General features: G+C 38.3%; 1 protein-coding gene across 14 annotated transcripts in view; it reads left to right on the top strand.

The window, feature by feature from the left end:
- Window positions 1-43: 43 nt before the first annotated feature.
- The window catches only part of ANKRD27 (ankyrin repeat domain 27), a 53,419-nt gene continuing 30,465 nt past the window's right edge, over window positions 44-22,997 (top strand). For 2 of the 14 annotated variants that reach the window (XM_026058035.1, XM_026058111.1), the window contains exons 1-12: window positions 7,775-8,113; window positions 10,016-10,146; window positions 12,374-12,484; window positions 13,577-13,733; window positions 15,209-15,363; window positions 15,692-15,751; window positions 15,852-15,905; window positions 15,986-16,051; window positions 16,139-16,215; window positions 16,596-16,717; window positions 17,653-17,731; window positions 18,602-18,734. In XM_026058035.1, the coding sequence (XP_025913820.1) occupies window positions 10,045-10,146; window positions 12,374-12,484; window positions 13,577-13,733; window positions 15,209-15,363; window positions 15,692-15,751; window positions 15,852-15,905; window positions 15,986-16,051; window positions 16,139-16,215; window positions 16,596-16,717; window positions 17,653-17,731; window positions 18,602-18,734 (1,116 nt within the window). In that variant the 5' untranslated portion in view covers window positions 7,775-8,113; window positions 10,016-10,044. Of the gene's footprint in view, window positions 234-305; window positions 327-6,334; window positions 6,355-7,132; window positions 7,739-7,774; window positions 8,114-10,015; window positions 10,147-12,373; window positions 12,485-13,548; window positions 13,734-15,208; window positions 15,364-15,691; window positions 15,752-15,851; window positions 15,906-15,985; window positions 16,052-16,138; window positions 16,216-16,595; window positions 16,718-17,652; window positions 17,732-18,601; window positions 18,735-22,997 lie in introns of those variants that run through there. The other 12 variants (XM_026058138.1, XM_026058129.1, XM_026058120.1 and 9 more) reach the window with 10 other exon arrangements.

Here is a 22,997-nt window from a genome sequence, read left to right as displayed (position 1 = left end):
CGCCGCTGCCGCTGCTGCGCCGGCGTCCGGCCGCGCGGGCGAGTCGCGCCCGCTCCCGGCGGAGCCGCTCGCCCGGCTTTGGCGCTGTGAAGCGACGGCGATACTGAGCACGCTGCTGAACTTTAATTAGCCCTGCTGCCCGCGTTATTTACGCGAAGCCAGTGCTCTCCGCTTCGTGTCGCAGATAAGCCGAAGCGCTGCGGATACTTCGGCTGGTCACTCGGGGGAAGAATGTGCGTTTTTGTTCCTGCTGTCAGGGTTATATAAGAAGGCCAATAGGAAGTGTTGGTCTGCAGTCGGGGCTATCTGCAGTTAGCTCGAATCAAGTACGTGCGGAGGTGCAGAAAACACTGAAGTCCCGTGCTAGCCAAAATGATGCTTTGCAGGCTTCCCTTATGAATGTGTTGAAGGGTGGTTATGATGATCAGCACTGAATGCTAGGATACTCTGTAGTGTGTGTGTGTGTATTCTAGAGTATATGAGTAATCTAGAAAAACAGATGAAGTTGATAATCTTGAGCACTACACAGCAGACTAAACTATGTTGTCTTTGTAGCACATGGTATATCTTTAGCAAAGACAACTTCTGGAAAACTTAATCATTGTAACATATGCTACCACATATGTCTCCATGGGTAACTAAATGGCTTCCTGATGCTGCAGTAACTTGAAAAAGATGTGGATACCTAAGAAGGGGAAGAGTAACCCTCTCCCTTAACATGCCACCAGGGTAGTGGAAGGTGAGCTGTAAGCAAGGTAGGTTACTGTGAGGAGCAGACTTGCGACAAAGCGGCTTTCTGCTGCTGAGCCCACCTTGAAGACTCTGTCTAGGTAGCCTTCCTTCTTCTGGCTCTTGGTGGCTTGGAAGTTCAGTCATCTACCCCTGACTCTGTTTTGCTCTGCTTTTACTTTGGCCCTAATAAGTCACATGCAGCTTCTCTTGTGAGTTTGCTACTTGCAGAAGAAACTGCTTTAACTTTCATAGGTTGCCAAGTTACTACAGAGTAAACTGAGTAGCTCTCTGCCAGTTTGCGTGTTGTGTTAGTCTAGAAGTGAGTTGATAATGCATGTTTCCTAGCGGGAATGAAGAAACAAGCGATGATTTTTGACCTTCTTGTAAGCAGAGTCTTGTAATTGCTTAATCATTCTGTCAGGTGGAAAAAGGATTAGCCCTTGGTTTGAATCTGGAGTCTTATGTGACTTGAGTGTTAAGCTTATTGCTAACTAAATTATGCATTTATATATAGTAGCTGCGTTTAAAGTCTGCTGTACATACTGACGTTACTATTCATTGCAGCACATCACACCTTTGAAACTATGCTTCTCTAAAACCAGCTGAAAAGGGGGGCTGTATTGTTTCAGGAACATGTGACTCCTTAAACCTGAAGGTGGCAGCATCTATAATCTGTATCAGATAATGCCTAAATACATCTTCAGATGTACCGTGTGGGAAGAAAGAGACAGTTCATTAGATTAGTTCTAAATTAAGTTAGGTTGTATGCAATTATCCAATTCAGACAGACTGGGGAAACTCTCTTAAAATTTAGTTGTAGCTTGTCAGATAGGCATGCTGTTCTGAAAATCAAAATCTTGATACCAGTTGCAAGCAAGATGGTGACTAGCTGAAGTCTTCTTGTCCTGGAAAAAGTATTAGGATGAAGTATAAAAAATCCTGAGAAGTGAATGAGGAAGCAGTATAATGGGTAGGAGAAGAAATGCATTTCCTGTTTCTATGGAAAGGCTTAATTATAACGGATGTTAAGAGCATATTGTTCCTATGCTAGTACCTTTAAAAATGTTTGCAAAGTACTCTGCTTCTGGAACATGCTTGAACTTGTTTAATTCCTATGTCTCATTTTAATAGACTTAGTAGAATTTTAAGTAAATGCAAGTCTGTTTTGTGCATAGTGCATTATGTAGTATCAAAAGACCATCAGTGGTTAAAATCATTTACTTCACTAGTTAGAACAGTTTACCTGTTGAGTTGTTTCTCACCTTCCTTCTCCTCCATTCCCTCCCCCCCCGGGAACTAGTGTAATAATACAACATGTTTTTCATAACTAGATATTTTAGTCTGATGTTTAAGCTTTTAGCAATGAAGGGGTAAGACTAGTGCTAGCCAGGAGGCTAGCCAGTTTTTGTGTTGAGATGCACAAAAATCAGCAGTAATAAACAAGGAATGGATAACATTCCTGTCCCCTTGTCTGATCTAAGGGCAATCTGAACTCGGGTAATCAAGGGAGCTCATAACTTCTGGCTTCAAATTGTCTTACCTTTCAGTCTTGCACTGAATTGATATCAACATTATGTAATCTGCTGTGAACAGTGGTGTTCTCTAACTCTGTAGTCAAGAAACTATTAACTCCGAGACCCAGATCTCCAACTGTGCAGCGTTCAGGCCCACTGCAACACCAGTGCGTAGGCTGGGGAACTCTGCTACTATCTTGCCTCAGTAACTAAAGGATCAAAATAACTGGCTTAAGTAAAGCATTCTTTATCCTTGTATTTCAACCCTGTAGTTTGTGTTGTGTCTCCCCGCTCAAACTGTGCATGTCCTGACTGCTGATAAAGGTTCTGCTGTGCCAGCTGCACCTTCAGATGCCCTCCCTGACACCTCTGCAAGCCCAAGGAGATGGCCTTATACGAGTACAGCTCGCTAATATATGGAGGAAGCTTTCTTATTCAAAAACCTGTTTTGAGAACTTTATACCTTCTGTGGTTAATATTTTTCCTCTAAATGTGTTCCTTTTAATTCTGTTTGCTTGGTTCACTGCTCGGCATTCCTGTGTTGTCTGTTCCACTGCTTGCTTGTGAATGGCTCAGGGTCTCCTGTCTGATACCTCAATGCAGCAATGATAATGACAAACAAAATAAAAATAGGTGAAGGCAACAGCTACTCCAGTATTTTTTTTAAACCTGTGAGAATTCAGAATTAGAAATGTGATCCTCATTTTCGTGTGAAGAGAAGAATGCTGTTTGTTGCTAAATATGTGGCTATGGACTAGAAAATTTGTCTCCAAATCGGTAGAGGCGACTGGATAAAAGTGGTAAGCTCATCTGAGTGATGAGCTGCTCATTAAAACACTGATTCTCTGTAGAGAAGAAAACTAGGTGATTGTTAAGAGTCAGGCCTGTATGTTCTTTGGCCTCAAGTCTGAGACAAGTAAGACTTTCACATCACAAACAGTGACGGAAGTGCATTATTAGAATAAAGATGAACATTCTTATTTCTTTATAAGAGTAATCTCTCTTTGACAGTTTGCAAAATGGGATTCGTAATACAAAGCTGCCTGAGAACTGATAGATAACTCTAGTTTCCGCAGTGCTCTGCTGTTGCTGACGGGTGCTGTGGTGTCTCTGTGGGAGGCCAGGTTGCGAATGGTGGGAGGGGTGGTAGGAAAGCCTGTGGGCCCCAGAAAGGGAAGTAGGACTGGGGGAGGCAGAGACAGACCNCTGTGGGCCCCAGAAAGGGAAGTAGGACTGGGGGGGGGGGGGAAATCCATGAGATCAGTGTCAGCTCTTAACTCCTCACTGGAAGAAAAGTGTGTGTGTGTGGAAGCTAGCATTATCTTCCTGAAATTCCCCTGCCCTCTCCTTTCCAAAATATGTTCTGTTGCTGCCAAATTCTTGCGTTCAGAACTTAGTTTTTCCCAGGTTGCTAGGAAGCCTTGAGCTGACTGAGGCAACTTTGCCGCTCTAGAGTCTGATAATTCAGAGCTGTTACTCTGACATCATTTTTATAGAAAGCAATATAAGCTGCAGCTGAATCCAAAAGGGATGGACATAAATTGTCTCCTTTATTCCCCGCTGCTGAGCAGAGTGCAGTGGAATTGCCTCAGAGCTACACTTTAAGGGACGAGTGCTGAGCGTCTTGCAGAGGAGAGTTTCTTGTGTACTGATAAACTGAGAAAGGAGCTTCTGTTTTTTGTTTTTTGAGGTGAATGCTGATTTGAGGACTCAAGTCCAGATTGTAACCTTTGCCCTGAAGTAGTGTAAATATGAGGAATAGTAGTCCAGATAAAACAGTGCCTGAAGTGTTAACTAGCTTTTCATTTGGACTAAGACTAGTTAAATTGCACTGATGTTAAATTCCTCTCTGTTGCTCATGAAAGCACTTTAAGATATGCTTAGCTTTCAGCTGTTCTTGTTAACAAGAGATGTTCTTAAAGAGAAAAAAGCATCTCTGTAGAAGAGAAATTCAAGCCCTTTAGAACTGGGGAACAATTACTTCCTCTTGGTTTTTCTGCAGAGGTCTGCAGTTTGGTGTGATAAATACCCATACAAGCTTTGTGTGTCAAAAATGTGTATCTGGCTGCTTTTCTGAACTAAATATCTTATAATTATGGATAATGAGTCACTGCCTGTTCTGCTTTTTCTCATTCTTTTGAGCCTTTCACAAAGTCGCATTCTCCTAGCTGTTGGTTTGCTAAGCCTTAGTTGTTACTGCTGTAGAGTCTACAAGTTAAGATCAGATGTCAGTATGTGAGGTTAAGGAGTAGTAAAACTTCACAATATTAGCATACAAGTAAAATTCAGTGGATTTATGCTTCTTGAATGGCATGCTAGTGGATGTGATGTTGAGGATTTTGAAGAATTTGGCGTGACTAGGAACCATTCTGTTTCTTTGTAGTTGTGCTCTTGTAGAGAGGTCATGTCTATACTTGATAACTAGCATCCTAGTGTAATATCCTAACTTACTTGCTCTCTTACAAAAAATGTCAAGTTACTGTATTAGGCCAATCATTTTTCTACCAGTATCAGTCTTACTGTCATTGCTCTGCTGAAGTATTATTAAAATGTGTTAGTAAAAACACTGAATCTTGTACTGTTCAACATTATATTCAAACACTGTTTTACATTCAAAGTCCTTAATTCTGTTATGAGAGGTATTTTTTCTGCGGTATGTCTTGTTAGGTCTTTAATTGCGGTGTAGCAGAACATTCAGAAGATAATGTACTTAAGAATTAAGTAAATAGCTGTATAGTTTGACAGTTATATCATGTCCACATTCTTCAAGTAACCATGTAATGACATCTTCTAATCTGTACTTTTATGCCTGCCTGTCTTTTTATTTCAAAATGCATGTTAAAAGGAACTGAAAACCAGACAGGTCTGTAAAAGGCTCAGTGTTAAAGGAAAACTCCAGTAGTGACAGACTTTCACAGGGAGGCCCCACTCACTGTATTCAGTACTAAAAGTCATAAGACTTCATTTCCAGTCTTTTGGAGAAAACAGTGACATGATTAGATTCAATGATATGATTTTTCACTTTAGCTATCTCTTCTGCTAGATGTATCATTAAAAGCTGTTGTTCCACTGTTAAGCTAGAAAGGATTCAGCTGTTTTTTAAAATTGTGATCATGCTTTTTAAAAAAAAATAACAATGCTTATTTGATCCTCTGATCAGCTGTGTTCTATTCTTCCAGCAATTTCTGAGCTATTTCTGTGTTTATAGGCATGAAGCCACACACTTAAGTGATAGTTATATCTTCCATTTAAACCTTTTATATGAAATTAGTACTCATGTTTTGCTTTACAGCTCAGCATGATAGAATTTAATAAAGGTCCGAGTGAATAAGGTTTATGACAATTTTTAATGGACTTTCTGTTAAGCATTAAACAGTTCTGGTAATGCATATATAGCTTTGTGCTTTTTCCTCCTTTCTTAATGTAAGTAAATCTAAAGCTGTCCAACAGGAAGGTAGAGGAATAAGCCTCCTCCACCCCACCCCCAGTTAAACTGGATTGAAGTTGGATATTGTATTCTGCCAGCAAACTCTCAATGGAGTATTCTAATGCATTTCTAGGATTACAGCAATGCATTAGGCAGTATTTTCAGATGCACTTAACTTTTGAGGTGGAAAGAAATTGACTTAATCTTAAATGCCTGAGCCAAAATTTGGGAAACTTCAACGTACTATTTTGATTCTGTAGCTTAAGCTGTTTAAGCACGGTATGGAGGACTTAGTTGGTTTTGTAATTACTTAAATTGTACGTGGCTTGTACCTCCCAATTTCTATTTCTCTCCACAGAGAATGCTGTGGATAGGTGAAAGAGGTCCAGATAAATATAGCAAATGTAACTGTTTCAGTTAACCTTAAACATTTCACTCTTCTACTGCATACCCACATTTTAATCAAGTATGGTAGCCATCCACCAGTGTAGCACTGAGAGTTGAGCAGGTGCAGGGGTAAGGAGAAAATGTGAGAAAAGAGAAGGAAATTCAGAATTGTGATTCTCAAGATAGTACTCATTTGGCTAATGGTTGTTGTTTCCTGCTGTGTAGGAACACGTGTGCACTGCTACATGTGTTCAGCTAGCAGTTCAGAGTCCTCACAGTCAGCTTCTGCTCAAGGTGAGTGAGAAACATTCTTATGAACTAACATTTTAGTTTCCTTGTTGAGGTTATAGCAAGTTGATGGCATCTTAGGTACATTACAGTAGCTAAAATGCTAGGGTTCTGTGTTCAAATGCTGTTTCTTGTCATATGACTTTTTGCTGGACCTGTTAAGTACGATTCAATGCAATCAGTAGTTTTGTTTGTGGTAAACAAATCTACATGGCTGCTGCTAAGTAATCTGAAATGAATTATTTGTGGTGTGCACTCTCATGAACTGGGAAGTGAAGAATATCGCTTTGAACTCTTCTTGTAACAATCTCAAACTGAAATCACTTTTGAAGCACTCTAGTCTCTTGTATTTTTTTTGGATGCAGGCAATGACTTAAAAGCCACATCGTAAATAATCGTAAATAAGGTAGCAACTATAAATAAAGGTAGCAAGCTTCATAAGCTCTGGGCTTATGTGGGAGTTTTTTCACCTTCAGTACATTTCTTCCACCTGTTTTTTCTAGGGACTACATAAAATGTTGTTCTTAACTTGCCTGTCTAGACAGTGATCAGTCTTTTGATAGTATGAGATAAAGATTTCTAGATAAAATTTGTGGGATGTCCTTCTTTCCCCATTTTCTCTATACTGCGAGAAGACTACTTTGGATGTAAAGATTCAGTAAGCTGAAAAACTTGCAATATAGACATGATAGATGGAAGCACTCAGTTGCATACTGCAGTCTTGCCTCTACAATCACTAATACTTGGTTGCCTTCCAGTGTCAACGTGCTCTTTTTTCCCATACACTATATGGTGTCCTAGTACATCCTCCATCACTGTCCGGGGTGCTGTCTTGTGGGGAGGATCATAGTCTCATTGACCGCTTGACCAGATACTGAATATAAATTCACCAAATGTAAAGGAAGATGAGGATACCTCAGTGAGCCAACTTCATCAGTAAAACCTTGATCTGGAAGATGTCTTGAGAGATCATCTAATCCAGCCTCCTGGCCTCACTATATCCATATCACTTCATATCACTTCTAGTAGTGGTTTGTCTAACAGGTTCTTAAAGATTTACAACATCAGAGACTTGATACTTTGCCAAGCAATCTAAAGCACATGTTTATCTTCCCTTTAGAAATGAGTTCCTGATCTGTAATCTGAGTTGTCTTAACTTAAGCTAAGGCCTGTTTCTTATGGACAAAATCTTCATTGAGAGGAGCTTGATACATATTCAGGAAAAACCTCTTGTGTTTCATGCAGTTTTTTCAGCTTGAACAACATCTACTTGTCATGTTCTTTTAGGTCCTGCTTCTTAGGCTTTCTTGCCTTTCTCACTTAGGTTCTTCCTCAGTCAGTTACATCTTCCCTGAAGTGCAGCACCCAAAGCAGGACACAGGACTCTAAAGTAAGTCTTGCCACGATTGAGCATTTTGCAGGTTGCACATGTTTGTACAGCCCTCTATGGCATTTGACTTACAGTAGTGGCTCTGATTCTTGTTTGGACTGTGATCTGTGGCCAAGATCTTATTTGGAATTGCTGCCTAGCCAGTTGTTCAGCGGACAGGTTTATGTAGCTAGTTAGTGCTGCTTATTGAGGTCTGGCTTAGCTCTATTCTGTGGATGTGTGATTAATTATCTGTTCTTGCAGCAGACCCACCACTGGATTGCCTTGCTACCCACCGTCTCTCACACAGGTTGAGGAAGCCCACAACTTGAACTTTCTCTGCAGCTGCCTCTCTGGAAGTGCTTATAGCAATCATCACTTGGGGAATTGCTAGTGGTAATACTGTGTTTACATAGATGTGATATGACAGATCTTATGCAAAGCTCTAATTTTACTGAATTTGAAGTCCTTCATAATTACTGAACTTGGCTAGTCTTGTAAAGATGTCAGAGAGCAACTTTCTTGTCCCATTTGCGTAAGTAAACTTCAGATCTGTACTCCAAAGCCTAAAGTGTTGAAACTGCTAAATTAATATTCTTTCACAGAAGCTCTTAATCTTATAATTTTATCTTGTTTTTAAAAATGACTGGATCATTTTACCTGGAACTTCACAGGTAAACTCTGCTTGTGTCAGTTATCTGCCATCACTAAACTTCAGTGATTCAGGCTCAGGTCCATGCTTTAAGTAAGTGGTGATAATTCTGTCCTGGAAATTGCCTGCAACTTTAACGGATCATGTTTGTATTTAGCTTTCCAGGTGAGATCTCCTTGCACCTAATTATAAAGAGGTACCAGACTGTAGATCAGCTAACAGACTCTAGATCAGTTAACAGCATAGCTGAAATTGAAATACTATCTAGAAATCTCTGGGAGTTGGGTGTACTTTTTTCCACTCTACTAAACTGCCATAAATATTTTCATGTCTCCTTGATCTCCAGAGAAGGACATGTTTCTGCTACCAGTACAGCATTAGGTAGTAAGATATTACAAGTAGTACAGAATAAGTGTAAGAAGTTCACACTGAACATGTAATGTGTTAAATGTAACCATGCATTGAAGAAAACATGGAAATACTAATTAGGACAAGGTCAACGTGTTTAAAGTTCTGTTACTGCTGTCACCTTCTCCTAGGGCACATAGCTGAAATTATGTGAGGAAATTGTGCAATTTTTTTATTCCAAAATGGAGCTGGGTGAGGGGGGAAAAAGACACAGGGCAGACATCTCCAGTGTTTGTAAGCCTGTTAATCTCCGTTCTTCTGAATAAAATAATTCTGACCTTGTTCCAGAAAGGGCCTATTGTGGCTGTGCCAGCTCTTGTGTGTCTAGAGCATGTGCCATATTTATTGAGAATCGGAACTGAGGTAGGAAGCAGAGTTTAGTGCCTCTAGAGATCATCTTTTCCTTGTGACACAGCTAGTGATAGATCTGCAGCCTGCAGGTTGGGACTTGTATTTTCAGTCACTTTTTTACTCACTGATTTGTCAAATATTGTGCATCTGCCTTACAGCTGAAACACTTCTGTCCACAAAAGTAGTCCCCGTGGTGATACTTAACAGAAGTGTTCCAGAACTTAGTTTGATTTCAGATCGTTGAGACTGTTTCCATGGGAGTACAGATAACCATAAACTATGAATTTCATGGTGTCCTTTTAATTAAGACTTGGATATTCATATCTGCTTCTTGTATGTCTTTCCTGTAACTTTCTCTGGAAAGTTGAGGATTGCCTTACACAAGGGCTCATGTTGCACTCTCTGGGTGTCTCATTGTGTGCAAGTCTTGCATGAACTTGCTGCAAAAGCGTCAATGTCTTGTGATGCAGTAGAATCTGCTGTAGAGGAGCTGCTAATTCATGTCTCTTAACTTGCATTGCGAAGGTCTAAACCAAGCTATCTTGTGTATCAAAGTGGTGGTAATGTAAAAATCCCTTTGTCCCCTAAGCTTTGTCCAAACATATCATGTGGTGTTAGACTATAGCACTGGGAACAGTTAAGGAGACACAATAACTGTGTAACAGGAAATGTCTTATTGTGAAAACTATTTTTTTTCTGAATAATTTCTGAGTAACTATTTTTACGTTCTTATTTGTGAGCTGCCAAGGGCATGCTTAACTTCAAAATCTGAAACTGCTTTTTCTTTTCAAACAAGAGGAAACAAACTGCCCTCTATGTATTTCCAAATACTATGCCTTCACAGATGTAATTTGTGATGCATTAACCATTCTCTATACGCATCTTAGAAAATCTCCTTGGAATATCTGAAGTCCATATGGCTATGTATGATGAAGATCTCTTGAAAAATCCCTTTTATCTGGCCATTCAGAAGCGGCGTCCTGATCTCTGCAGCAAAGTTGCAGAATTTCATGGTATTGTAAGTATAAATATATTCAAAAGCTGCTTATTAAACAGTAGCAATATGTATCTAAAACACATGCCTGCTAAAAACTTGTGTAAAGATTAGTACAAGCCTACACAAAATCTGGACTAAAAGTTATTCTGCTTAACTTGAAGTTGTTCATTATCTACAAATATGGACCTTCTGATATATTGTATGCTGGTAAAGGATCAAAGTGAGTGTTGTTTCTAAACTTTGGAGGAGTCTTATTTTCTTTGCTATTAACTAAAGTTACATATTCTTCCACTTGCTTGTAATTTAAAATGGAATTGACATCTTAAAACCCTGGTGAGCAGATGATTGCTCCTTTCTGACAGCATTTTATATAGCAAAACACTCATTAAACCAGGCTGCTGGAATAAAAACTAGTACTTTAAGATTTCTAATTTGAGTATTTTGCATTTAGTCTTGATCCAAAACTAAGTGTGTGGAGACTCTTAAACTTGGAGCATATCACTACCTGATTATGAAACTGAGTCTTGAATTGGACAAAGCTCTTTGAATTGCATGTTACTTAAGGTGATATCAGCAGAACTGCTAAAATCTGTTCAACGGTCCTGTTTGTTTTTTAAGACTTAGTTATTGTATCTCTAATATTGTTACTTCCCTGTATTAATTATACTGCAGACCCATTATATAAGCTTGATAAGTTTTATTAGGGTATGGCTGTCCCAGCATTCATGTGGAATAACAGCATACCTTAAATACCTATATACTCAGTTTTCTTAAGTATTTGTATAGGGTCAGAGGAATAGACAATAACCTGAACAATGAGTGACTGAGCACTTGTTAAAGCAAAATTTTGTTGAGTATTTGCAGAACTCTTATGTACCATTAACCTTCAGAAACAAGTCTGATCTCTGTATATTGGTGATTCTGGTGCTGATAATGTCATTACTCTTTATGTTTCCAGAATAAGTGTTTGAATTGTAGGTCATGTTGACGTTTCTGAAGAAGGTTCTTAGCTCTGGAGTAGAAATGGTTAAATGGTTTTTTTGAAGACACTTTCTGAAGCTTTCCTAGTACTGAAAGAACCATTTGCTTCATGCTCATTTTCCCCCTTGACAATCAGATGTATTTCTTTTCAGCACATATAGTCTTTCTTGTATTGAAGGGAGTACCAGTCTTCTGTTACAGAGCAGAGACCTCTTGCTTCCTTCATAATTTTTTCATAATTGCATAATATTTTCCTATAACTAGAAAGTACTGATCCATTGCTTTATTCCAAAGCACTGAAGTTTCTGAAACTGAGGAAGTGTAGTCCGAGTGGAAAATACTTGGCTTAAATTCCAAGATTAGATCAGAACAAATTGGATTGATAATAGAAATTTGTGCTGCTTAACTTTGGTAAAATTCTGATGATGATATTACTAATTGTTAGATAGTGCTATTTATTCTGGTCACCTCAATACATAGACTGAATGCAGTTATATGTTAAATTTAAGTGTGTCTAAAAATGTATGTTAATAACATACTTTAACATACACATTTAATTAAAATGTAGCCATGATGCTAAAGTTTGAGATGATGTATCAAAAAGGACTTTAAAAAAAGTGAAGCTTTACTAACCTTTTGCTGTCCTGTTTATTAATATAGTTTGGTTTTGACTATGCATGGAATATTCTTGAATAATTTAGCGCTTGTGAGGTTGTTGAGGTTGAAATTTAGACTAACAGTGTCTACAGATATTAAAACATAATGTGCTGCTTATTAATTAAGAATTCATCTCAAACTGTTAATTTGTTAGTGTACAATAGCTCCAAGATACTGTTTCTTACAGATTTGATTTGTTCCTAGATTTGTTCTTCCTTCAGATAGATTTTAATTTTTTAAATTAAAAATATACTCTGATAAATGTTACTAGCTACCTAATATCATTCAGGTCATTCAGGTGGCTGGTGCTAACTACCTTAAATGGTGTTTAATCTGCTTCTCTTTGTAATGCCTGCTTCAGCTATGTCACTCCTCTTTAAGATAAGACACAAAATGAAACTTCTAGGGTTGAACTGCATGTCTAGCAATGGTCTCTTCTTTTTATTTAAAAAAAGTAAACACCCGTAGTTGCTATACAAATATTTACCGGCTAGTGTAAGCCCGATGCAGTTGTTTGCTCCTGAAGGAGCATAAAGGGTAAAAGCAGTCTGGGTCTGACTGGTGACACTACATTTTTCCTCTAAAGAGTGCATCTAACTTTTTTCTTTAGGTATTAGTTCCCTGCAAAGGAAGCCTTTCAAGCAACAGTCTCTCTACCTGCCAGTTTGAATCCTATGTTCTAAAACCACTAGAAGAAAATTTTCAGACCTTCAATGGAAAGGTATTTCAGTTTTGATATCTGAATGTAGCTTGGACACTCATGAATCACTGCAGATGATGACACACGGTGTGAGCTAATGACTACAGGAAGTAGCTTAGATTTAGAGCTGACTGGCAAAATAAGTATGTTGCCTAATCTAAGCCAAAGTTCTTAGAGATGTACTGCTTTCTAGGAAGGGCTGTATTTTGACACGTCAATGAGAATAGATGTACTATTCAGATGGTATCACTGCCTCTTTGATTTCAACTTGCTTCTTTGCTGAAGCAGCTTTGTAAAGATTAACAATGTTTTTCTGTTATGACATCTTTGAGAATACGTAAACCAAATAGTAGCCCCCATTCGTGGCTGTTAGGACTTCTGATTTGTGGTAGAATGAGCTTTATTTTTAGTTAAGAACTCAATGTCCCTCTTAATTTCAGGCAAATAGCAGCCTGCCTATATACAGATGCAAGTTCACCAAGACTTAAGACAAAATTAGGATGGTGTCAAATTATATCTGAGGCCTGATATACAAATTCAGTTCAGTAAGTCCAGTAAAAACTGACTGTAATGTGGCACCAAGCCATGATAACCAATGCTAGCATTGCATCGGTCTTGGATCAAATCTTTTTTCCTTCTCATTTTGCAGTAGAGACTGAGTGCTTGGTTTGTGGTCTGTCATCTAGATATTCCTACTGTAGATGTACTCACAGAAATTGTTTGAGAGGATGACATTGAGCTTGAGAAATGTAGGCAAGATACATGGCCTCTTTCTGAAGCTGGACTTTAGGCCTCAATTGTAATAAATTTTCTCAATTCTTTGCCTCTTCTAAAAGCACCTTAAAATCTTCAAGCAGTCACTTTAACACCTTGGAGAATATCTAATACCTCCTCCAGGAGTGGACTTGTGAGGAAAGCAAGTATAAGCATGATTTAGCTAGCCATTGTAGACTGGAGTCTCTGCTTCAGAGTCCACACAGCCCAAGAATGTGAAACCTCTTGAATCTGGGGCTTTCTTGTCTTGCAAGATTTTTTTCCTCAAAAATGTAATTATGCAATGTCAAACAATAACTCTTTGTTTGGAGGAGTTTTCCACTTTCTTTTTTGTTTCAGGAGATCTTTATACAAGGAAACATCATCATTTTAGGAACCGGTTTTAATTATAATCTCTCAGTACCTGTTCTTTTTGAGGAAACATTTTACAATGAAAAAGAAGAAAGCTTTAGTATATTGTGTATAGCCCATCCATTGGAAAAAACAGAAAGCTCAGGTATGTATTGAAATGTGAACAGTTGGTCTTGTCTGCAAAGCGAACAAATTAGTGTCTTTGAGGTTTAATACATTTCCTTCATTCTGCAAAACACTGTCTTGGTTGAAAGCTCTCAGCACTTAATGTGCTGGGCAGTTGCTGGTATGCTGGTGGAGAGAAATATTAAGTTGTTGCCAGCCAAACTTAGTTCTGTAGGGCTTATGTTCCAGTCTAAGCACTAGAAATCATCTGCAGAATACTTGATCCAGTTTGATTGTTAAGTCAATGCATCTCAGTTTAGTGCTGACTCCTTACAATTAGGATGTAGCCTTTTAAACATAATGTCTGTCTTGAGATGCAAGGTGGGATGCACAAAAACTGGATTGAGGTAAATTCTTTTATATGATCACTTTCAGTGGTTAGAGGTAGTGTAGCATAGTTAGGTAGCAGCTCTTCTGGTGGTAGTCTGTCTCTTTACTATTAAGTTTAATGTTTTCATAGTATTGAAGGTGCCTTGATAAGGTTGGGGAACACTATTCCAAGGCTATTACTAAAGCTGTGAATGCAACTAGATTTCCTTGCTGATTATAAATAAACAAGTAATCTGTGTTTACTGATTAGAAGGTTGAAGGCTCTTAAAACACATGCTTTTTCCTAACATAAAAACTGTCTAGTCTTTCTAAATTCATAAGAATCCCTGTTAGTAACAGACAAATGATGACAGAGAAGCTCAAAACAAAATAGCTGGAATGCATATAGACTTAAATATTAATCTGTGTCTGAAAAATTATTCTTGTGGTATGCTTTTTTGCACCCAGTTACTTGATGTAGTTGTATAGCAATCTTTCAGCAGTGAGGTAATTTGTAATTACAAAGTAATTTGAAATCAATGAGACCTGAGCCTGTTAGTTTGCCTTCCTAGATTGCAAATGAAAGGTTTGCCCAGAGGATGTTTTTGGAGAAGCTACATGAATTTTAGGTGGGTGATGCAACTGTCTTACTCAGAAGGAAAGTGGATTTTGTTTAATAATGCTTACATGGAGTAACTTGGCTCTCTTTTCCAGAGAAAAGCTTGCCTAAGTAAAGAATAGGTTATGTAAAAATCAAAGATGAGATTTTACTGCTCACTTAAAGCACACTGAGTGTCCGCATGGGCATTCCAGTTCAGTCTGTGGCTTGCTTCTCTTATTGCACTTTCAAGCCTGTCTCTCTCTCAGGTTATGGCTGTGGCAATAAATTACCCTGGGGTAGAGCAGCATGCAAAATCAGTTTTGTCTATTCCAAAGAAATGCTTGGGATAAAAGGCAAGAGAGCCTATTCTAAAAGTGATTATTTAAATGCATTAAATTCTTTTAATGAAAAGTAACATCTTCAGTTAAGCATGGTAGTCTGAATTAATGTTGTGTTGCATACAATTTGGCTGTATGTCTAGGGACAGACAGTATTTTATTATGCATATGTATTAAACTTGTGCTAACTGTTGGCTTTCATTTCAGCTGAATCTACAACTTCATCAAATTCCTATTCTCTTAGAAATATTGAAGATGTTAGGGAATTCTTGGGAAGGCACTGTGAGAGATTTGATAAATACATAGGATCTTTCTACAGAACACTTAAAGAACATGAAAGGAAAAGCCTGCGTCACTACATAGTCAGTATCTTGATATTTGGTATTTAACTTACTAAATATAATTCACTTCATTGCTTTGGGTATCCTTCTCTTTTTGAGCTTTTCTATGTCAGAGCAGTCCAAAGTAGTGGGGGAGGCGGGAAGGGAGAAAGAATTCTTAATTGTGAATTACTAATCTTAACTATTGGGGGAAAAGTGATTTTTCCAGTTATAAATCATATCTTGGCATAGTTGAGACCTGTATACTTCTCTAAGGCAGGGAAGACTTCCCTTGTTTGTTTGTTTTTCCTTCAAATCAGATTAACTTGGATTTAAAATCTTTTTTCTTCTGCACCCCCTCCCCCCCCAGGATTCTGTCAGTGCACTCTATACCAAATGTCTTCAGCATCTTTTGAGAGATTCACACTTGGTAAATACTTATTCTTCTAAATATGTAGTGCATAGGTAACTTACTGCTTAGGTAACATTAACTTTTTCTTGCTTTTTTTGTGTGGCTTTTCTTTTTTCAGAAGATGCTTGCAAAGCAAGAAGAGCAGATGAATCTGATTAAACAAGCAGTTGAAGTAAGTGTCTGAAACTGAAGAAAATGCTTAGTGAGCTATGTCACTCCCATTCATGGCTAAACTACTGCTTTTTTCCACAGATGTATATTCACCATGCTATTTATGATCTGATTTTTAAATATGTGGGGACTATTGAGGCAAGCGAGGTAAGTGAGGTTCAGTTGGTTAATTGATTGCTGCAGATTACATTAATGCATTTTTTTTTTTAAAACGGCTGCCTTTCTATTGGTTAGGATGCTGCTTTTAACAAAATCACGAGGAGCCTTCAAGATCTCCAGCAAAAAGACATTGGAGTAAAGCCTGAGTTCAGGTGAGAGAGATGAGACAGTGGACTTTTTGAGAAGTCGTCAAGAGACTGTTTTAAATAGGACTCATTGTAGACAAAGTAGCTTCCTAACAGGCAATATCAAGTTTCTTTTATGCTTCTCATTCCTTTGAGACAGAAAAATAATGCTTGGCAAGTGTCACTTTAAGGCAGTTGTACTGACCTTAATCTTCTTGGCTTTGGTGTTCTTATGCTTCTCTCCATCTACAGGCTATAGAAGTGCAAGCACACTTGGAAGGGGGGGATAGAAATCTCTCAATACCATTACTCATTTCAGTAATGAATCAGTTTAAACTGAGTTTTGCACATCCTGCACAGGACCTATCTGACGTATCCTAACCTTTCTTTCAAAAATTATTTCATAGTTTTAATATACCACGGGCGAAGCGAGAACTGGGTCAGCTGAACAAATGTACTTCCCCTCAACAGAAGCTACTCTGTCTACGAAAAGTGGTACAAATTATTATGCAGTCTCCTAGCCAAAGAGGTCAGTAAATAGTGAATTAGTAACTAATTTTAAATCTGGATTTTGCTTTTCGTCCCAAATTGCTTCATGTGTACTGGCTAACAGCTGTTCAAATCACCCACTTGTGGATTAAACGCGTAATTAAGTAGAGTGGGGTCTCCCTTGCAGGTCTCTAAACAAAGATAAAACAGAGGCAAAATAGAAGATCCTTCAACATTGCTTCTCATGTGGTGAGATGGGATACTCTGTTAGCTACAAGCTTTTCACATGTTCTAAAACATATGTATGTGCTAAGACTCTTCTCATGTAGAACTGAGGATGATCCATTTTAACGCTGAGTTGCTGCTGGATCACTCTTGTCTGTCCCTGCTTCATCATAATTTTGTGTATACACTACTCGAGATGCATCTTTTTGCAAAATGCAGTGTTGATAGGGGACAGACAACTTTGTTTGCTGCATTCAAAGGGCTAGCATGGATTACAGGTATAATTCTGTTGTGGGAAAGCTTGAGCCTCTTAATCTGGTACTCAGTTTACCTAGCCTGGAGAGAAGATACTTCCACTAAGCAAACGGAGTAGTACAGTGAATTTACACTTTACACCTTTGCATCTCTTATTTTCTCTAGGAAGACTCGTGGGCTATGGAGAGGCATGTTGACTGAGGGTGGTTTTTTGCCATCAGGAACTTCAGAATTTTTGAGCTAGTGCTCTGGCTCTTTCTGTATGGCAAAGAGAATGCTGATCAAATACTGCAGTTGTATTTGTGTTTTTGTTCCTGCCAGCCTGTTCTGGAGGGAGATTGAGAGCATACCTTTGAAAGGCTGCGTTGGCTACTTAGTGCATTGGCTACTAGGAGGGCTGGCCCTTAGTCTTAGAAGGCAGAACTTCATAGATGGGTGTAGCTCTTGGTTTGAGCCATTGCATGACTAACATCAGATGTAAATTCTTTCTTTTAGTTAACATGGAGACAATGTGTGCAGATGATCTTCTCTCTGTTTTGCTATACTTGCTTGTAAAAACAGAAATCCCAAACTGGTATGTAACTTCTTTGGCTGTACAAAGCTAATCATATTGTATGTAATGTTGCTGTAGAGGCAAATGTTTCTGGACGCTTAGTAATAACTTAGGACTGATGTAATGCAGAAAATCCTGTTTTTAATAGGACATTCAGCAAAGATGTTAGTATTACAGGTGTGAAAAAACTAAGTCCCTACTTAAGAGTGGAAGCAAAGCATTCTAACTTCCAGTCTGGGGAAAAAAATGGTAATGCAAGGGGTTTCTTCTACCAAATCTGCACATCCAATACAGACTTCAGAGTAGACTGGTCCTTCCTCATTTGTGTTGGAGCTGCTAAACTTTCCTTCTGCAGCTTTTCAGATGTTTGCACTTTATACAGAAACTAGAATTTAATGGTTTTTAACTGCTTGCTGCTAGCACATGCCATTGTATTAATTTTACCCCACTATCATAAAGGTATATTTAAACCTTCAAACTATATCTAACACTGCAATTCAGTTCAGGTATACCATATGATCTCTGATATTAGCATATTTTTTCTTCAGTTTGTAGCAATCACTTGACACTGCTTGTGATGCTTGAAGGGTATATTGTATGAAACATTATCTCCCACTGCTGTCCTTGCCCTGTCTTTGATATTCCTAATATTCAATCCTTACTTTCCTTTGAATAGTTAGTGTAAAACTATAACTCTATTGATGTGTAGAGTTCTGATCCATCTCCAAAGCTCAGAACAGCCACAGTACTGCTAGCCTAAAATCTTTTGTTTTGCCTTAATCCACACCTATTGTCTGCCTGGATTGTGTAAGATGGGTTGCAGTATTAAGATGCATCATGCTAGTGCCATCTTATCTTTAATGGTCTATAGCTTAACTTTGTTTATTACAGGATGGCCAACCTGAGTTACATCAAGAACTTCAGGCTTTGCAGTTCAGTGAAGGATGAATTGGGATACTGTCTAACATCAGTTGAGGCTGCAATAGAATATATCCGACAAGGCAACCTTTCTGACAGATCAACAGTAAGCTACTCTTAGTCTGTCACGTGTATTTGATAAGCTTGTGGGGCTGTGTACTGTTGAGTGGAGAGTGAGACTGAGTAATCTAGTTCAGAGGCTGCTAACAGCTGAACATAAGAATTCCTTTTTGCTATTTGAAGACTGGATTAAGAGTAATTACATCTGAAGCAAATGCTGAAATGATCTAAAGGATAATTCTTATCCTAACCTAGCAATACCTGTACACTCCAAGAGGAAATAGTTAATGTCAAGCAAGTCTGCCTTTTCATATGATTAGAGGGAAAAAATCACAGCACTATTTGACAGCTGAGTTTTCAGTAAGATTTTTAGTACCTCCTATTTGTCCTCTTTGTATCATGCTTGTGAAAGCAATGCAGTATTTCAGAGTAGGCATAGCCTAAGCTCTGAAACACTGAGACTTCTTTAATAGTTTTATAAAGCTTAGCTATAATAGCAGAATGGGAGGCTACAGAATAACTTAGAATTGTTCAGTAAATCTTGGTGTAGTGCAGCCTAAAAATCAGTTTATTTGCAGTGCAGATTACTCATAGCATCAGGCTGATAGTCTTGGAATGCAGGACTGCATGATATTAGTGGTGTTTGAAAGTCACGTTGGCTTTCAGGATCTCTAACCTGGCAGGGGTAGGAAATTTGTGGATGCATGAATTATTTCCTACTGGGCAGCTGGACTTTCTGTCAATCAGGTCAAATTGCTGCAGGGCAATGAAGGATGACATTGATGTGACTTTAGAAGCTTCCATGATCTTAAACTCCTTGTAGCTTATTTAGGGGAGGGATCCAGTCTTACTGCTTCTGTAAAAGTTTCTACTGTTGCAAAATTAGGTGTTCCTGATCTGATGTGGAAACCAAAAGGAGTGAGCTTGGAACCAGAGGGAATTCAACGTGTCTCAGTCTGCCCAACTGCAAAGCGCTGGAATCTAATTGCAGGGGCCAGACTAATGGCTCAGTGTGCAGGGCTTGGGATGGGACAACCTGGGGCACAATCTTAAAGCAAAAGCACTAAAAGTAACTTTAACATTTTAGCCTTCTGTTATTTCTGGTTTTGCTCTTTTTCTGGGATCTTTCCATGAACCTGTCTGTTTTGTACACTTAAAAAAAAAAGCACTCTTTAATTTTGTGTAATGACTATTTCTTGTTTGTAATACTGTATTGAATTATGTTTAAAAAAAAATAAAAATATTAGTTTAAAAGGAGAACCCTGCCAATCAGTTTGTCTTCCTGCAGCTATCACTAATCAATATGCAAATAGCAATGCTGATGTCTGGATGGAGAACTGGAACCAAAGTAGGACTTGGTCTCTTACAAAAATGTCAACAAGCTGAAGAAAGGAAAGATTGCTCTTAAGTTCCTAGAGTAAAAACTGCTTCCTATAGAATGCCTGGTCCTATATCTCCCTGCACAGCTAAAGATAGCAGTAGCTTTTATACTGGGATTGCTGTTAACTGGTTATAGCTTCTTGATAAGTACTACTGTCAATAAGGTATTTCTTTGGGAGACCTCTACCCTGAAGTGAACTATATCCTTTAAGTCTAAAGGAGAGCAGCCTGATGCTGCTTAAGTTAGAGTATCTGCACCAACAGACAATGTTTGTAAGAGCAAGTAGTGTTTCCTTCAGTTAATCACTCTAGGCCTGGAGTTAAGCCAGCTGTTAGTCTCCCTCTACTTTCTCCCTCCAGTGTGTGTTGTGAGCAAGCAGCAGGCACTCTCTTCTGCTTTGGCTTTCATAGGAATCAACGCAGCTTGGAGGCAGCACTAAGATGAGATGGTGGGAAACAGCAGAACCTTGAAGACAAGGAAACGAGTGACCCCTTGCTCTCTACTGCAGCTGGAAAGGAAGGAACTAGACCATTTTCCCCACCTGTTAGGGTGAGGGAGAAAAGTTAGCACATAATGAAGAGGCAGAAACTGGAAAGCAAGTAGTCACTTGACAGGAATAGAAAAAGAAGTAAGGAGATGCAGAGTACGTAGTAGGAACTTCAGGTAACATTGCTTGCTCTCCCTTCAAAAACTATCAGTTGAAAGATTTCATTTATTCTCTGCTAAAGGAGATCAACTTCCTGCTTAAAACAGTAGTTACCAGGTTGGTGTTCTGTGGCTCAACCCCTTCCAGCACAACAATCTGGAAGTGATGGGATGTAACTGAGCAGGAACATTGCTGTGCCTTGGGGCTTCACTACAGCCACTCCTGCAGCTACATTTAATTTCATAGCTGGCTTCAGATGGAGCTTCTAGCAAATGACTATTGTTCAATTCCTGATGAAGCTAACTGCAGAAGGAAAAGTCTGCAGGGAGCTAACATACCCTGTGGGATAATGGGCAGTATTATCACACTAATGTCAGTAAGAGAACTGCAGGTGGAGAGACCTGCCAAATCTCTTCACCCAATATGATCCAAGTCTGGAGAGACATTTAGAGTTTGGGTCCAAAGGAGGAAAGAAGCATGTAACTCTAGGTGACAGTGAAGTTGAAACTTAAGTGCAGGTGGCAGAGGGAAAGGAAGACTTCAGTGCAAAGTGAGGCTAATCAAGTGTGATGCCTGTAATAAAGTGGGGAGGGAGGGGGTTTTCCAAAGTCCTAAACTGTAATCTGTTAAAATCTTAGGTAGGCTATCATGTGGTTAAGCCCTCAGAGGTACAAATATCTGTCTTTTTTTTTTTCTACATATAGAGATAGTATTAGATAAAAAGGTCATTAATCTTTAGATATATCTTATTTTCCAGACAACAGATTCAAAATAGCTCTGTCATACCAGAGAAGGGCTCACCCTCAAAATAAATTATTTATGGTTTTACTCCCTAGAACAGTTAGGTTGATGTTAAACTGGTACAAGCAATTTTGTCTTGAAGCCATTTTCTTGCTTAATACTTCAACCAATACCTGATTCTTCTACTACACTAGGATTGCTGCCTCACGTGGCTTTTTAAGTTAATTAGCACACATGGGGGAAATATTTTCTTGTAAAATCCACTGTGGAAGGAATACTACTAAAACTACACTAGGTTTCACTAGTTACTTAGATTCTGAGTAGTAGAAGTATTAAACTGAGCATTTGTATTAGAAATTCTGACTAGAGTTTTCAAAAATTGGTATCTTCAGTAAAGCATTAACATCTTTTTCTAGTTAATAAAATTTTTGATCAATTAATTCTTACAGAAGCTATTCCTGATCACACTGAAGAATCTATCTGAGGGTACACCTAGGGATTTTTAACTAAAGTACCTAAGCTTGAAAAGATTGGTGAATAACTTTGTCATCTTTACATCTAAATACAGAATTAGAAAAAAAAATTTCAGGTCAGCCAACAACTCTTGTCTTTATAATAGAGTATATCTGTACTGATGTTTTAATTTTCCCTTCTGTGCTTATTTAAAAAAAAAACTTGGTTTAGCGTAAATAGCTAAATACAGTGTTCATAAATAGTTCATGCTTTAAAAACTGTTATTTAAATGGAGTATGCTGTAAGGGAGAGAGCTTATAAGCACATAACACATTAGGAATCTACAAACTTGCAGACTAGTGAACTTTGAAGAAAGCATGCATTTTATGAAAGAGATTCTAATATTGTCATAGGGAACAGATCTTTACTATTTCTTTTGCAACTTCTCAGTTTCTGCTGTGATCTTTGATTATTCATCCATTTTAAAACCTCTATATTAAAATATTAATTGTGGAAAAATACTGTTTATAGATAAATTGTGAAGTACAAGTCTGAACTTTTATCTCTGTAAACCTCATGTAGGCATGCTTCTAACAACATTGGTTCTAGCAATGGGGTTTTTTTAGACATCTCTACAAGAGACATCTTTGTTGATTTTGAAACCTTAGTGATCCAAATTTCTATAAATATGCTGAACTCATATTTCTAGTGTTCAAGTGATGTTTTTTATTTGCAGTTTACTAATTTCTTAAAGTTCATTTTGACAAGTTGACTTACTATTCATGTTAGGAGCTGAGTTAGACTTTTTGATTAGTTTATATCTAGTATTTACAGACTTAATTGTAGAAGGCTACAGAGTGGATCCTAAACCATCATGGAAGTTGATCTGATGATGGATGTCCATCTTGACAGCAGTAGTCTTCACTTTGGATGTTGGGGGTCTTGGGGAATAGTTGATTCTGGTTTACCACCACCTGTGGCTGACAGTGAATAAAATTTCTTTGGATGTTTTTTCTTTTGGATGACTATGTGCAAGTGTCTCCATCTGCTTTCTTAGAAAAAAGAAAGTGGTTTCTTTAAACTGTGGT

Source organism: Apteryx rowi, unplaced genomic scaffold, assembly GCF_003343035.1.
Source record: "Apteryx rowi isolate R43461 unplaced genomic scaffold, aptRow1 scaffold_1, whole genome shotgun sequence".
NCBI lineage: Eukaryota > Metazoa > Chordata > Aves > Apterygiformes > Apterygidae > Apteryx > Apteryx rowi.
Note: the sequence above shows the minus strand (reverse complement) of the source record. Positions and strands in the feature narration are given on the sequence as shown.